We start from the raw sequence: 15120 nt of genomic DNA on the forward strand, positions 1-15120 counted from the left end.
TTAAATGGGGGTTGGAGTAAGGAAGCTGAATAAGTTCTGCACTGAATTTATAAATCTTGAGTTCCATATTGAAGAAAATATTTTCATAGTATTATCCCACACAAGCAATTATTTCTGAGTCACTGTAAAGCAAAGTAGCTTTTCTTTTCAGTTCAAGTGTACTGTTAATTACAATTACAGTAAAAGATTAATTCTGAATTCCAGTAGTATAGATTATAAACACAATTATAAAAACGCAGATAATTATAGTCACCCTCAAGGTGTCAAAGTAACTAATAGTGCAGTAATGTGTTTGCTAGTCCTATAAGTCATAACACATGTATTAATTTTAAAAATGAAACAATAATCCCTAAAGCAGTTTATCATTATATGCACATAAAATAATTTTTTATATACTTATACTGCATTGTAAGCAAGAGGAGTTACCTTTCTAGTAATGTTTCTCTTGGAAGGAATTCAGTTTTTTGGAACTTACCATTGGAAAGTTTCCAGAAAAAAGTCTTGAGATATTTATGTCTCACATCCTTATTGAGAGAGCAGCCAGACAAATAGTGGTGGATTATCTTCATGTACAACTTTCCCAAGTAGCTAGCTGGGGGGGGGGGGGGGGGGGGCTTTACAGTAAAATGACCTCTACAAAAAAAAAAAACCCCTTTTTGTTGTTTGTTTAAAATATACATCATGATCTATCTTTACACTGAAAGAAACAAACAGTAAAAGAGACCCAAACAATCTTTGTGAAATCGAAGGCTTTCATGGCTGGCATCCATGGTTTTTTGTGGGTTTTTGTGTTATGTGCCCATGTTCTAGAAGAGCTTATTCCTGAAGTTCCACCTGCATCTGTGGCTGGTATCTTCATGGAATGCATCTCCAGCATTCTCTGAAGATGCTAGCCATAGATGCTGGTGAAAAGTCAGGAAAAAAACTCTTCTAGAACATGGCCACATAGCACAAAAAACCCACAAAAAACTATAATCTTTGTTTTGTTTAAGAATATATCAAGTTGATACAATTCACTTACTAGTGTGTGATAAAGATGTAAGCTTTCCATCCTTTATGGAACTTTGAACTCTTTCAGGAAACAATGCTATATAAATGTATTAAGTGACTGTTTCTGCACATGGCTATTGTGAGTAGAGCTTGACCTATCGATTTCTACCTGTCATGATGATGCAGTCCTAAGCATCTGTAACCATGTACAGGGTTTGGTAACTCAATTCAGTTGCCAACCTTTGAGTCTGGGCAGTAGCATGACAACAGCTGGTCTAACTCAAATCTTGTATGTTTGCTGTAGATAGAAGAATGTTATTGTCACATGGCAGCCAGATCTCAACAGTTCCAAAAAGCTGCTATGTATTGCTAGGCATGTATTAGCATTTTTAACATGCACTGGCACTAACCTGAACCAGCTATTGCCACCAAGTGAGCCTATGACCAGATGCCCAGTAACAGGCTGGACATACTAGAGCAAGTGGCTTCACTGGGCAGGTGCAGGGGGTTCAGACTACACCAGGTGACACCTCATAGGAGGGGTGACACCCTAGTTGGGTCTTTTTCCCACTGCAACAGAGGGGCACACATACCTTCACCGCAACCTTGGCTCTTTCCCTGGGGAGGGAGCTGAGGTGGTGGCAAGGGCAGTGGGGGGAGTGAGCACGACCCTCATGGTGTTGTCACCAGCCCAGGTCTCTCCCTGGGGAGGGAGATAGGCCAATGATGAACCCACAAGGAGTGAGCACTGGGAGGGAGGCCAAAACTTCCCCTCCTACTTGCCAGCTCCCCCTGCACTGGGTGTCACCAAGCCTGGTGATATCAGTTAGAGCAAGGCTGTTCCTTCCTGCCCAGCCCTCCAAGCATTTCTTACTCTTGGATGATAGCAGCTGCCAGTGAAGGATCCATTGTTAAGTTTGAAGTAAGATTCATCTTCCAAAAAGAGGGCACCATTTTGTTCTTTGTCTCAGGCAGAAAAATATCATGAAAAGAACAATCTCTCTCTTCCTCCTTCCCCCCCCCTTCCCCAGTGCATGCACATAACAAGATTTATTGTCCATTCCTAAATATTCACAAGATAGCTGGGGTATACCTCCAAAGCTTCAATATTGTCAGCTGAGGTTGAGAGTTGTATTCCTGTGTATCTGGCCATCATCAGGTTGGGGAAGGCTGCATCATGGCAACTGAACTTTCTAAGATTAGAGGTAGAAAATGGTGAGCAATCTGCTCAGAATTGTCTGAGGTTATTTAGAACCCTAATGATAAATTAAAACTATTTTGACTAGGATCATCAAAAGTTATTTTTAGATTCTTCACCTTTGATTCTGGTGCCACGTCCAGATTCCAAACTCTGTTGTATCACAGTTCACAAGTGAGTTCCCAACTGGGTGCATTTGAGTAAAGATGTAATGAAGAGTTGTTAAGTACAGTAAGTACTAATATCAATATTGTTTCATCCATTAGCCTATTCCACAAGCTGAGCATATGGCTCCAGTGTATTTTTCCCTGTGGATTCTTAAAATTCAGATCTGTTGCTTTGTTGCTGTTTTTTTTTAAAAAAATACGTTGTTGCTTCTAGGAAGTTGTCAGCAGCCCAGATGATTTTGCCAAAGGTTAACACCCTGCTTTCATGCACTCTAACATTTTGATTTTAAAAATGCTCCTCCAGACCACTGAAGGTTTTGTCACCCGCTGGGCTATAGAACAGAAGGTATTGCCAAATGTCTCCAAAGTATCTTGTAACCAGCTGCCAATTATAGGAAACAACAGCAAATATAAGTTGTGGGTATGCTCTTGTTGTGCAGTACAACTTGTTTGATGAATACCAGTGGTCTATTTTACAGTATTTTAATATTTTCAGTACTGTCAATATGGAAGTTGTTGTAGAGTTATCTAGTGCTTAAGTTACATTATAGAAACAGTATTTATCAATCTTTATAATTTCTGGATCCATTGGTTTGATTCCAAGCCCTTTGTAAACTGTGATATATCTGTGTTTGGATTAAGATGTAAATAACATTGACACTATAAACATGGCTGCCTATAAATATAAAGAAAGAATTGTTTAAAATTATGTGTCTTGCTTTTGATATGAAAGTGGCCTGATTCATGCTTCTGTAGCTATTAGTAATCATCTCCCCTATACTTCATATAACTTTTCAATGATTTCCCAGAAGACTCCTGGATTCCTTATTCAGACAAAGGGTTTCTGTTTGCTTAGAAACAGGTAATATGGATCATGACATATTAGATTTGTTTAATGCAACCTTCAACACATAAAATGTTTTAATCAACTATTTCTAGGGGGGGAACTGAGGTAACCTCTGGGTAATGACTAGTGTAATTACTGGGGCATTGGAACCTGCAATTATAGAATCTTCTCACTGAGAAATGAATAAAAGCCCTGAGAGATTTCACTTCTCATATCGATTTGTTTGTACAGCATTGTTTGCAACCAAATGTGTTTTGAATATGAATACCTGCATTTTAATTCTTTAATGGCATTGAATTTTTAGTTAGCTCTTGAATGATATGCCACTTAAACACAGATTTGGAAATGTGTCGTTTGATAATAACACTAAATTTTCTAGTGTATTTCTTGCAAGAATTTTAACTAGCATTTGCCTTTTTTCCCCTTCATCTGTGTAGATGATGTCACCAGAATAGTTTGGTGTTTTTGTTTTTGTTTTTGTTTTCTTTTCTTTTTACAGAAATTGGGGAAACACATCTGAAATGTGTTTATACCATCACACATAAGTTGATAAAGAAAACATTATAAGGACAGGAATGAAAACTCTCTCTCCCCCTCCCTCTCTCTCCCATCCCCCTCCGCCTCTTCCTCCCTCTCTCTGTTATTTTAGAAATTTTATTCACAAAAGAAAATTGTGGAGGAGAATATTGTTGTTACTGGCTTCCAGATGATTCTGGATCTATGGTGAACCTATAGGTTTTCTTGGCATGAGTTATTCAGAGGTTTTCTATTGAATTTATCTTACGCTAAGAGAGTGTGACTTTCCATCTCTGAGTAAGGATTTAAACCCTGGTCTTCCAAAGTCTGAGTCCACCACTACTATAGCATACTGGCTTTCTTGTGACAACTATTAACAAACTAATCTTACAATGTATTTTAAATAAATGCAACTTAATTTCAAGAATGAAACCATCATTGAGATAGCAAGTGGAAAGCTGCCCGGTCTCTTCCCAGCATTCTCTCTTGCTTTTAGTCTTATGTTCTGAAAATTTCTGGATGAAATGAATTTATGCTATGATAAAGGAGATTGTGTAGGTATGAGTGTATACCTAGATATGCACTCCAGATGTATCTGTTTAGCACTGTACTACCTTTAGCAAAACTGCTGTGTTCCTGTTATAAAGTCACCAGTAATTTGAACTGAACTTGTTACTTCATTACCATACCCACTAGTTTTGCACTTATATTGCCATTCACATAGCCTGCTTATAAAGGTCTGTTCCTGGCCACTTCATTCCACACACATGAAGAAGTACACTGAAGTCTACAAAAGCTTATGCTACCAACTTATTCATTCTCACACTTTACCACAAATGCCCCTTTGCATATTGATCTACCACAGCTACGTCTTTGAATGAGGTCACCTAGTTCAGGACAGACATCAGTCGAGTTATCAGAATGGCAACAGTTGCAACATATATCCCACAGTAATTTTGGACAGATGGACCAGTAGTTCTGAGTATTGTCAGACTATTCTGTTTCTGAATGTCATGCCTCACATTTATTTCCATTCACAGATCAAGTCATACCAAAAATTTACTGTTGTTGTGTGCATAAGCTGTGGTTATCTCTCAATTCCCAAAGAGTTCACTATCATCTGAAACAATATTGGACAATATCCTTCAAACTAGTGCTTTCCAGCAATCTGATCTGATGGGCTAGTGGGCTTTTTGCTTTTGTTGTTATTGCTGTTTTGCTAATATGTCAAGGAGCAACAACATATTGACCATTGGCTGCAACTCTTTTTCATTCCCTAAAAAATCGCTGCAGGCCAGCAGCCAATCGCTTGTAGACCAGCACTGGTTCACATACCACTACTGTGAATAACACAGCTTTAAACCTTGCATCAGATTTGGAAACCAGTCTTTTAAAGGATCCAGTGTCATTGGTTTTCTTTTTTAAACAAACAAAAAAATACATTATCTAGTAATGTAGATAATGCAGGGCAGAGGAAGAAACAAACAGAATCTGTCATAAGGCTCCTTACATTGGCAAAAGACCTTTGTCTTAGCATAGAGGCCCAATTGCTCTAAGAATGGGTTTAGCAAACATCATGAGCAATGCTGAACAAATAATTCTTTTGGACTCTGCAGTTTTATTCACACGATCCAAAATGCCATCAAAGTAGTATGACTCTACAGTGCCAGTGCAGAAATATGCATCCTTGCTGTACAGTGAGTTTAACAAGTGAGAGCTGTATGGCAAACTCACAATGGGCTAGTGCAGTGCTTCTCAATTATTTTTTGTCATGCCCCCCCCCAGGAAGAAGAAAACATTTTGCGCCCCCCCCCCCGCGACTGTAAATAGTATCATTTGTCTATAAAATTGTTATAAGTACACCTCTGCATAACAGAGCCTCACGCCCCCCTTTACGGAGCCTCGCGCCCCCCCAGGGGGCCCGCCCCACTATTTGAGAAAGGCTGGGCTAGTGTAAGTTTTAACTGAAGGAATATAAAACATTGGTAATTTGCTACATATGAAACATATTAATGTTGTAAGTAGCAAGATTGTATATTTACTCATACTTCTAAAATATGGGTGGCAGAAGTTGGGGGCAGCTGGGGGTATTTCTGTGTTTAAACATTAATGTAATAGTTTAAGAAACTAAAAAGCAATGTTTAGGCATTTATCAACATTGCTTTTTAGTTTCTTAAACTATTACATTTTAAATGGTGAACAATGAGTAACATCAATGAAGCACTTAAAAAAAAGAACCAAGTAATGAATTACATTTTTAAAACAAGGTTTCAAGCTCTGTTTAACAAACTACAGTACTCATTTCTTTGTAACTTGATTTGTGAGGAAAGTGTTGGAAAAGAATTTGTTCAGCTGAACATCTACTCTGAACAAGTGCGAGGCTGGCAACCATTAAATCAAAAGAAGGCTTTGGGAGGGACCTGATGGATTTTAAACCTCTCAAGTGTCGTGTTCCAAAGGCTATGAAGTTACATGCTGACACATAGAAATAATATCAGTTACGTATATCATTCTTACAATTCCATCCAAGCAACAAAGTTTAGCTAGTGCAAATTGTTACCTTTTTGATAAATATGTCGATTTATATCAGTTATGCATATCAATTATGCTGCCCATGCAACACTCCATTATGCTCCAGTGTGACCAAGGCCTTGTTCCCACTTACCATGGGATCCGATTCCTGAACCGATTCCTGAAACTGGTTCAGCAAACAACATGGTTCCCACTATGATTGCGCTGCTTTCAGGAATCAGACCAGGAATTTGACAGCTGGCTTCCACGGCCTCTCCGGCCATGCCTCCTCCTGGCCATACCTCCTTCCTTCTTTCTTTCCTCCTCCTCCTTTTTCCTTCCCTCCTTCCCTTCACCTTGCTGCCTGCTTTCCTGGCTGCCGGAGGCTCTTGTCCACGGGCCCAGCGGTGGTGGTGGCGGCGGCAGTCCTCCTCTGAACCGGATTGGGGACACTTCTCCACTGCCTGCCCCAGTGTGCCTACGCTCTCCCAGCCTGCCTCTCTCCTTCCTCCCGGGCCTCTCCTCTGCCCTGTTTGGAGGAGGACTACTGCCACCGCTGCCACCAGACCCCATGAACCAGAGCCACTGGCAGCCAGGAAGGCAGGTAGGCAAGGCAAAGGGAAGGAGGGGAAGAAGAAAGGAGGAGGAGGAGAGAAAGAAAGAAGGAAGGAAGGAGGAAAGGAAGGAGGTATGGTTGGGAGGATGGAGGGAGGCATGGCTGGGGTGGAGAGGCCAGGGAACCTGCTGCCAGTGGAACCTAGGGCAGATTCGAGTCCAATTCGAAACCACCTGGTTCTCACTGGGCTAAATCATTTTATTTCCCAAATAAATCTATTCAGCCCAAAAAAAAACACTCAAAAAACCCAGTGTCTTTTTGATGCAGGTTAAATGGGTCAAAACCATGCCCCACCTTTTCAAATCACTTCTGTGATTCAAATTAAGTGGGAACCATGGTGGTTTAAACCAGATCATTTCAAATCACGATCCCCTTTAAACTATAGTGGGAACAAGGCCCAAAACCTACATCAATTCTTAAAGTTTGGGTTAGCAGGGACAGAAAGCAAGTTTAGTCTGTATCAATAGATACTGATATAAATAGCCCTTTACATCTTATCTTGTAAGTACGTGGCTGCTATGTGTGTGAACAGGGTAAAAGAGAAAAGCATAGAAAATGAACTGCATTTTTTGGTCACATTCAGCACACATAATAATGAAGAATTCAAAATCTAAGTTCAGGACGGGGAAGAGCATGAAGTTAATGCTGAATGTTGCCTCTTTTTAATAGTACTTGTGCGAGGGAACACCAGCTGTAGAGGTTGGTGTGTTGGCTGGAATCTTAGGACCAGTGAAGGGCCTGTTGTCCAAACAGCCTCACTATTTTTTGCAGAATAGCTGAAGTCTTATGACAGGTCTCCATCTTGTTCATGTTCTCCCAAAATCTGAGGATAGCAGTAGAGCATGGTGTTAGGAGTGCTCCTTATCTTTTTTTCTGGCTTTGCACCCTTTGGTTGGTTCTGGGTAACGGGAAAGTACTAAGTGTAGAAAAATCTATGTTTTGTTCTGTCTGAGTTGGTGATGGTGGGAAGGAGGATGTATGAGTAATATTATGAGACTTCCCATTACTATCATAATCACTAATCTCAGTGAGATTAGTCAGGGGTGGGAAGGGTGTAGCCCTGCGAGAGTTATTGTTGGATAGCAATACTCAGCATCAATCACTATTGGTTATGTTGGCTAGGACTAATAGGGTTTGCAGTCCAACATATGGAGAACCACATGATTCCTACTCCTGGCTTAGATGGCATCTAATGTACATAAGAGGTCAGTGCCAAATATATTTTGAAATCACTTGGCATTTTAAAACCAGTATTTGCATTATTGTAGTTCGTGGTCTAAAACACAGTGTAGAAATAATCTAGTCCGAGACCACTTTAACTGCCCTGGCTCAATACTAGGGAATTCTGGGAACTATAGCTTTGAGACATTTACCCTTCTCTGTCAGAGAGCTCTGGTGCTACAATAAACTGCAATTACCAGGATTCCCTAGCACTGAGCCAGGGCAGTTAAAGTTGTCTCCAACTGGATTATTTCTGCAGTGTGTTTTGGACCCATGTCTTATATATATTCTATTATTAATCATCAGAACACAGAATCATCAGAAGCATCTGGTGTATGATTCTGATTCAGTGTTGCTGTTTTTAAATGAACAGTGTGTGAAATACCCTAACCTCTCAGAGACAGAAATGCCGTTTCTGACAGAGATGGCAAAAATAAAATACAATGGCAGCTATTTCAGTTTTCCAGAGACCTCGCTGTTTTCCAGCTGTTTACCCTTGAGATGTAAAATGGTAATTTGGCATAGACTAGCAACACAGTGTGATGTGAGCATCTGCGTAAAAGGCTGTACATATGGAGCATGCTCAGTGATGTGAAAAGCCTGTTACCCCACCCCCACCATACACCCAGGCTCTGAAGAGATGGAATGAACTTTGCACTTGCAAAAGCTACATTTTGTATAGAATTTTTAAAAGGCTTTTCTTTATAAGCACTGTGTTTAAACAGTCAAGAGAGGCAGAGAACAATTTAGGCACTTAAAAATATTGAACAATAATGGCAGAGGGTTGTGTGTGTCTCTATGCTGATGATTACATCAGTAGAGCACCTCTTACAATATTCTTGATCTGGAATTTTCCCTCTCTGAATTAAAGAAACATTTGTGATCCTTGATGCCATGGGAAAATTAAGAATTTATTTGCACTAGTACAGAAATATTAAGGACTTGGAAAGCTGAGAGAAGGAAAGAGCTTGTAGCAGAGCATGGATAGGAAAAGAACAGTGATTCTGCGGTGTTGGCTGTGCACATGTTTTATGAGAATCAGTGCCGGGCTGTGCAGCTGTGGACAATAACTAAGCTGTCTGGCTAATGAAGGCCACCTGGATCAGGCTTCTGAAAAGAGCCAAAGGAGGACGGCTGAAGAACTCTGATATCTGTGTAAGCTCTCAATTTCAATTTGCTGGCATATTTTGCTTTGCAGGTGTGGTGGGGGAAGGACTGTTTGCATTCATTCTGTTCGAATAGGTAGATTTTCCTGTTTTTGTTAGAACCACGAGAAGAAAAAAGCAGAGATGAGCATTGTTTACATAGTTATTCCAGCATTATAGCCAGTGTTTTGACATATATTTGACTCCAGAGTTCTTCTGTCAGCTGCAATTTGATTTGTGGTCATTTCTTTATTTTTGCTGAAGGGCTGAGATAGATTTGAGCCATGCTCTTTTTTCTTTTTTTTTTCTGATGGGGAAAGAGAGAGTCAGGCAAATATGTGGTGTAGATGAAATTTGCAGTTTAAAGCTGAAGTGGTGGTAATTTTCAGGAATAACTGTTGTTTTTACCAACTTTGTATTTTTAGTTTGAATAGTGCCTTTTGTGAGATTCATATTTCCCAATTTGTGGCTCAGCTTATCTATCCTTGAAACAGCTGTATGTCCTTCATCTCTGCACTGCACCATTGGTGTTACTCCACAGAAACTGGCTCTGTGTTGCAAAGGGGGCATACTGATGAGAATGAGAAGAAAATAGAAAATGCTGGCTATAGAAACCATGCTGGAGTGTTTTTTTCCCCAGAATGGCCTCAGCATCCAAATAATTTACATGCTCATTGTTCTTTTTTCATTGATGCTATTATTTTTTAAAAAGTAACCAGGATTTCTGTTAAAGCACAGAAAGGAAGATAAGAGATTTTGATCTTTTATGACATTTTATAAAATCAGCAACCAGGTTTTATTTCTCATAGTATTTTGCTTTCTTCTTGTTCAGGGTTCGGCGGACTCCTATACCAGCCGACCGTCTGATTCAGATGTATCTCTTGAAGAAGACAGAGAGGCAGTGCGGAGAGAGGCAGAGCGACAGGCCCAGACACAGCTGGAAAAGGCTAAGGTAAGATGCTTCTCTATAGTCTTGATCTGTGGAAATATTTCTAGTAGAACCTGGTTCTATTTATGAAAAAAGCACAGTAAGAAAAATATTGCTGTGATGTCTCCTGGTAGATACCTCTGGTGCTATTACAGAATAATGACTTTGGGATGTAGTTCTCTTAAGAATCGTTTCTTCAGCCTTTAGCATCTATATTTAGAATGTAGCACTCCATATTCATTACTCTCCTTTATTCCTGATAGTTTTTAACTGTTATTTCTTAATATTCTGTATACTCTTAATCTTTTTTTTCATCATCTATCTTGGTGTATGTATTTATTTTTAACCATATACTGTATCCTAGCTAGTTTCAGAAACTCTTCCATAATTTACTACTAACAGTTAGAACAACAACATCCTTCCTAGTTATATAGTTCTGCACTTTTTCCTGAAAACTGGGTGTGTGTGTGTGTGTGTGTGTGCATGTGTATAAATCTAGCCTTACCCTTTCCTTCTATCAGTTTGGGTAATTTTAGTTTTAGTATGCCACCAGTAGTCATGGGGGTTGAATACAAGTTGATTCAAGAAAGCAGTGTTTGACATTATACCATGTTTTTAAAAGATGGACAAAATTGGTTGATGCAAACTATGGTAGACCAGTAGAGTGGCAACTTTTTGTTGTGTTGAGGTTTGGGGAATGCTGTTTTTCTGAATGAGATTTGCTCAAGCTATGGCATCAATGACTGATTATTTTGTTTTGTTTTTATCTAAAAATTACCAGCCTTAGTGTAAGTTAGGGCTAAGAATGTGAATAAGTTGTTTGGCTGAATAAAATTGCCAGAAGGAGACTAGCCATATGTCTCATAAAGACCTTCTTAAAAGACGACTGTATTTCTACTATATTAAGGGAAGTAGTGGTAAGAACTCTTCTTAAAAAATTATCCCTTGATACTAACAAGTAATTGTCTGCCAGCCTCAAGTTTACCAGAATGGTGGTGGCAGCTGATATGTTAAAAAGAGTGGTAACTACTCAGTTAAAAGTCTTTCTTTGAGCCTTGAAGGATTAAGGTCCTTTTCAGCCAGTTGTGTTCAGTATCAGTTGTGATACTGAAATTGCTCTGGTTTTCTTAGTAAATAGCTTTTTCTGGAAGCTAGACAGGGTGAGTGCATCCTTGTTCATCCTGCTTTACCTTGCAGCATTATTACCATATCATTACCATTGACCATGAGGTGTCTGGGTTGTATGGGACTGCATTATACAGTACAGTGCTTTGGTGCTATGTGACTATGCATTCAGAGAACATGATGCTAGGGAATTATGGATTAGCTTTTGGATGTTAGCTTTTGGGTTGTGCAGGGTTTTATTTTTTTCCCCATCAGTGCTATTTCATATCTGCATTAAACAACTGGCTGAGTTCATCCAGGGCTTTGGCAGTAATATACTGATTATGCCAAACTCCCTATATACCGTTTGTTGTACAACTTGTAGGACCAGATTCAGGATCCATTGATGGACTGTATGTGGATTAACAAATTGAGATTGAATCCAGACAAAACAGACTTGGCTGCTGTAGCCCAAATTAACTGGTGTGCTAGGTTTATAACTGGGGAAGGTAGATTTTAACGCAGTTAGCCATTTTCACATCCAGATTAGATTCCTGTGATGCACTCTTTTCAGACTGCCCTTGGGAAAGACCCATAAATTGCCACTAGTGCAAAATGTGGCAGTCAGAGTACCTTCCAGTCCTCTCTGTGTGGAGTCAATTATTCCACTTCTGTTCCATCTACATTGCTGACCTCTTTTTTTCCTTTTTTAAATCTAACAGCAGAAATGTACATGTTGCTGCTCAGGTCCACCTAATACCCCCAAAATGGTGGTCTTCCTCATTTTTCCCCTTTAGGAATGCTACCAGCAGTACCTCAGAGACCCTTCTCCCAATTTCTCCTTGTCTCAATCCCAGGAACTATAGCAGAAATGTTTTAGCTTTCTATAGTAGGTCCCCCCCCCCAATGAGTTATAATACCCCCTCTTTTTGTTTCTGAGAAGCCCCTTATTTGGAATTTTGTCATGAACTGGCCACTGCAATTTGGGGAAGGACCAAACAATAACCTTTAAATTTTGAAGCATCTACCATGACATTCAGATGGGTTCTTGCAGGGGACCCTGCCCCTGACCATTAGGAAGGTTCTTTAGGAATTTTGATCTTGTGACTTGGAACTGGATGTCCCACTGGATGAATGCCAAAAACTCTGTCATTTTCAGCCACTTAGCATAGTATCTGATAAGCTGTGGCTTTTTTGCTTCTAGTGATTCCCTGCCCACTTTGGAATTCAGCACTCCAAGTTGGACAACTAAAAACACTCTGGTAAATTTCAAGGCATGTAACACAATGTTCTCATAAGTAAGGGCTGACAAAGACGGATGTTCTCTTTTACTGTTATAGATAAAACCCCAAGCAACTTGGGATAAGACTATCTTGATAGGCCTTCTCCACATCCTGTGTGAACCTGCCTGAAAGTTGTGGTCATCTGAAGCCCTGCTTTTTTTCCCAGTCACCAAGGCCTGTTACAGACAGCCAAAATAAAGCTGCTTCGAGTCACAGTGGAGGTATGGTGTTTTAATGATGCATGCGTCCTAAGAGTCCAGAAGCCACACCAAAGCCACGCTCCAGTCCTTAGGGCTGGAGTGTGGCTTTGGTGCAACTTCTGAACTCTTAGGACGCATGCATCATTGAAACACCATATCTCTACTGTGACTCGAAGCAGCTTTATTTTGGCTGTCTGTAACAGGCCCAAGAGAGACCTGAGACAGGGGGTTGCAGTGACAGACATGGTTTGTGGAACACTCTCATGGAAAAATTAGCTAGCCTCTGTCTTTGGTGGTTTTTAGGCAAGCAGACAAGACTGCTCTATTTCAGTAAGCAGTTACTAGTTTTTAAAGGAGTTGTTAAATCTTTTTCTTTTGAGATTTTTAAAATTGATTTATTATAGCTCTTAATATTATTTTAATATGTAGGTTTGCAGTTGTTATGTAAATATTTTCAGGCACTGATTTTAGAATTCAGATTGTCTGGTAAGAGCTTGTACACTCTCTTTTTGGGCTTCTGTTGAATCTGTTAACTGCCTTGCACCTGATTTACTTCTAAATCTTGGATGTAGAAAGGAGCTATACAGTATCACACTTTGGGCCATTAACACTTGCATATCCCATCATAACCACCTTGATAATACTTATGACTTCTAGAACACAGAGACTGATACATTGGAATATTTCAATGCAAGTCAATTACTCTAAGAAAGAGTACATATTTTACTACAGCTATCGGTAAAATTACACTTCCAAAGAAGAGAGTTTAGATGATATATGATCTAACAGAAAAATCTCAGTAGAATTAGACCACTCACTGCTAAGCTGATGCAGCTCTTGCTGATGAGTAAATCTATGTGCGTGTTGCTATGGGAATTTGGCTTAGTGATACTGACTTGGATGCATGGACAGCCCTTATGTAATATTCATGACCTCTAGCAAAGCTGGTATAGGAGTTAACAGTGGAGCTGCCAGCAGACCACGACTTTAAAATACAGTATTTCCATGCATCAGAACAGTGTTCTCACATCAGCTGTTTCTGAAATACAGTTCAGATCTGACATTGTCTCTGACTGTGACACAACTCGTAAATAGGGAAAGTGTGAGGGCCCCGTGTCAGTGTCAAGCTATTTTGGCATTGGTGTTTAAGTACTATGTAACTGTTAAGGTTGGAATAATTTGTGTATTAATAATAGTGGAACACTATAAAGCCCATTTATTTCAACCAAATCAATGATACACCTTTTTGCTGGAAAGAAAACTGAATTAGTTGATATTTTTGCTATTTGCTATTTTTGAGAAGGCTTTGACTTTTTTAAGTATTAAAATAGTCAAATATATCATTTCTTCTACTCACAGATAACATGTTTGCTTCTATAGTCACATATGAAAACTTTATTACAGTGCTGTATTCTTGCTGCTATTATTACTACTTAACTACTATAATGATCTCTGTGCACTGTATTAGAAAGCTTTCCTCCCCCCCCCCCCCCCATTTTATTAGGATCCAAATAATGGATTTGTCAGGATCCAAATAACTTACTTGGTTTAGTTTTCATATTAGCAGTATGCACAATCAAAAATGTTGATCCTGATTAGTTTTCTAGTTACTGTATTCGTTTTCACACACATGTAGAGAAAGTTGACATACATGATTAAAACAGATCCAGAATAAGATGTCTGAAACCTAAATGCCTGTGAAGAACAGATAAAAAACTAGTCACCAGTCAAAGTGGTAAATATATAATTAATGGTGTGCATTTTGTTCCCTAACATTGAGGGCAGATTATGAACCAGGATAGACAGGCATGTAAACAGAGAACTATATTTATTTTGAAAAGTTTGTTGCCTCTTGAAACCTACTCTTATTTCACCATTGTTTAACAAACGTCTCTAGATGTATTTTTTTTAATTCCTATTTAATTGCTGGAGAAATTAACATCATTATCTATGGCCTGAAATTAAAGTTAAGAGACCAACAAGATATGACGCAAAGGTCCAAAACACACTGCAGAAATAATCCAATTTGAGACCACTTTAACTGCCCTGGCTCAGTGCTAGGGAATCCTGGGAATTGTAGTTTATTATGGCACCAGAGCTCTCTGACAGAGAAGGCTAAATGTCTCACAAAACTACAGTTCCCAGCACTGAGCCAGGGAATATTAAAGCAGTCTCAAACTGGATTATATCTGCAGCGTGTTTTGGACCAAAGTTACCTTTCCCTGATGCTTCATGTTGCTTCTCTCCTCTTTTTCAAAAAAATGAAAAAGCACCTTGAAAATTGCCATCATTGACACAATTCAGGGTTTTTAAAATCCCCCCCTTGTTGCCCCCTTCCCCATGAAAAGGGAAGCAAATTCCCCCTGTAGGCAGAAGATCTTTTCTTGGGATTTA

General features: G+C 39.4%; 1 protein-coding gene across 7 annotated transcripts in view; it reads left to right on the top strand.

Moving 5' to 3' along the window:
• CACNB2 (calcium voltage-gated channel auxiliary subunit beta 2) overlaps positions 1–15120 on the top strand; it is a 172054-nt gene that overhangs the window by 96127 nt on the left and 60807 nt on the right. For 5 of the 7 annotated variants that reach the window (XM_089533321.1, XM_089533327.1, XM_089533323.1 and 2 more), the window contains one exon: positions 10044–10163. In XM_089533321.1, the coding sequence (XP_089389447.1) occupies positions 10044–10163 (120 nt within the window). Of the gene's footprint in view, positions 1–8580; positions 9222–10043; positions 10164–15120 lie in introns of those variants that run through there. The other 2 variants (XM_089533324.1, XM_089533326.1) reach the window with 2 other exon arrangements.

This window comes from Sceloporus occidentalis, unplaced genomic scaffold (assembly GCF_023333645.1).
Source record: "Sceloporus occidentalis isolate IW3139 unplaced genomic scaffold, rSceOcc1.0.p SCAF_7, whole genome shotgun sequence".
Classification (NCBI taxonomy): Eukaryota; Metazoa; Chordata; class Lepidosauria; order Squamata; family Phrynosomatidae; genus Sceloporus; species Sceloporus occidentalis.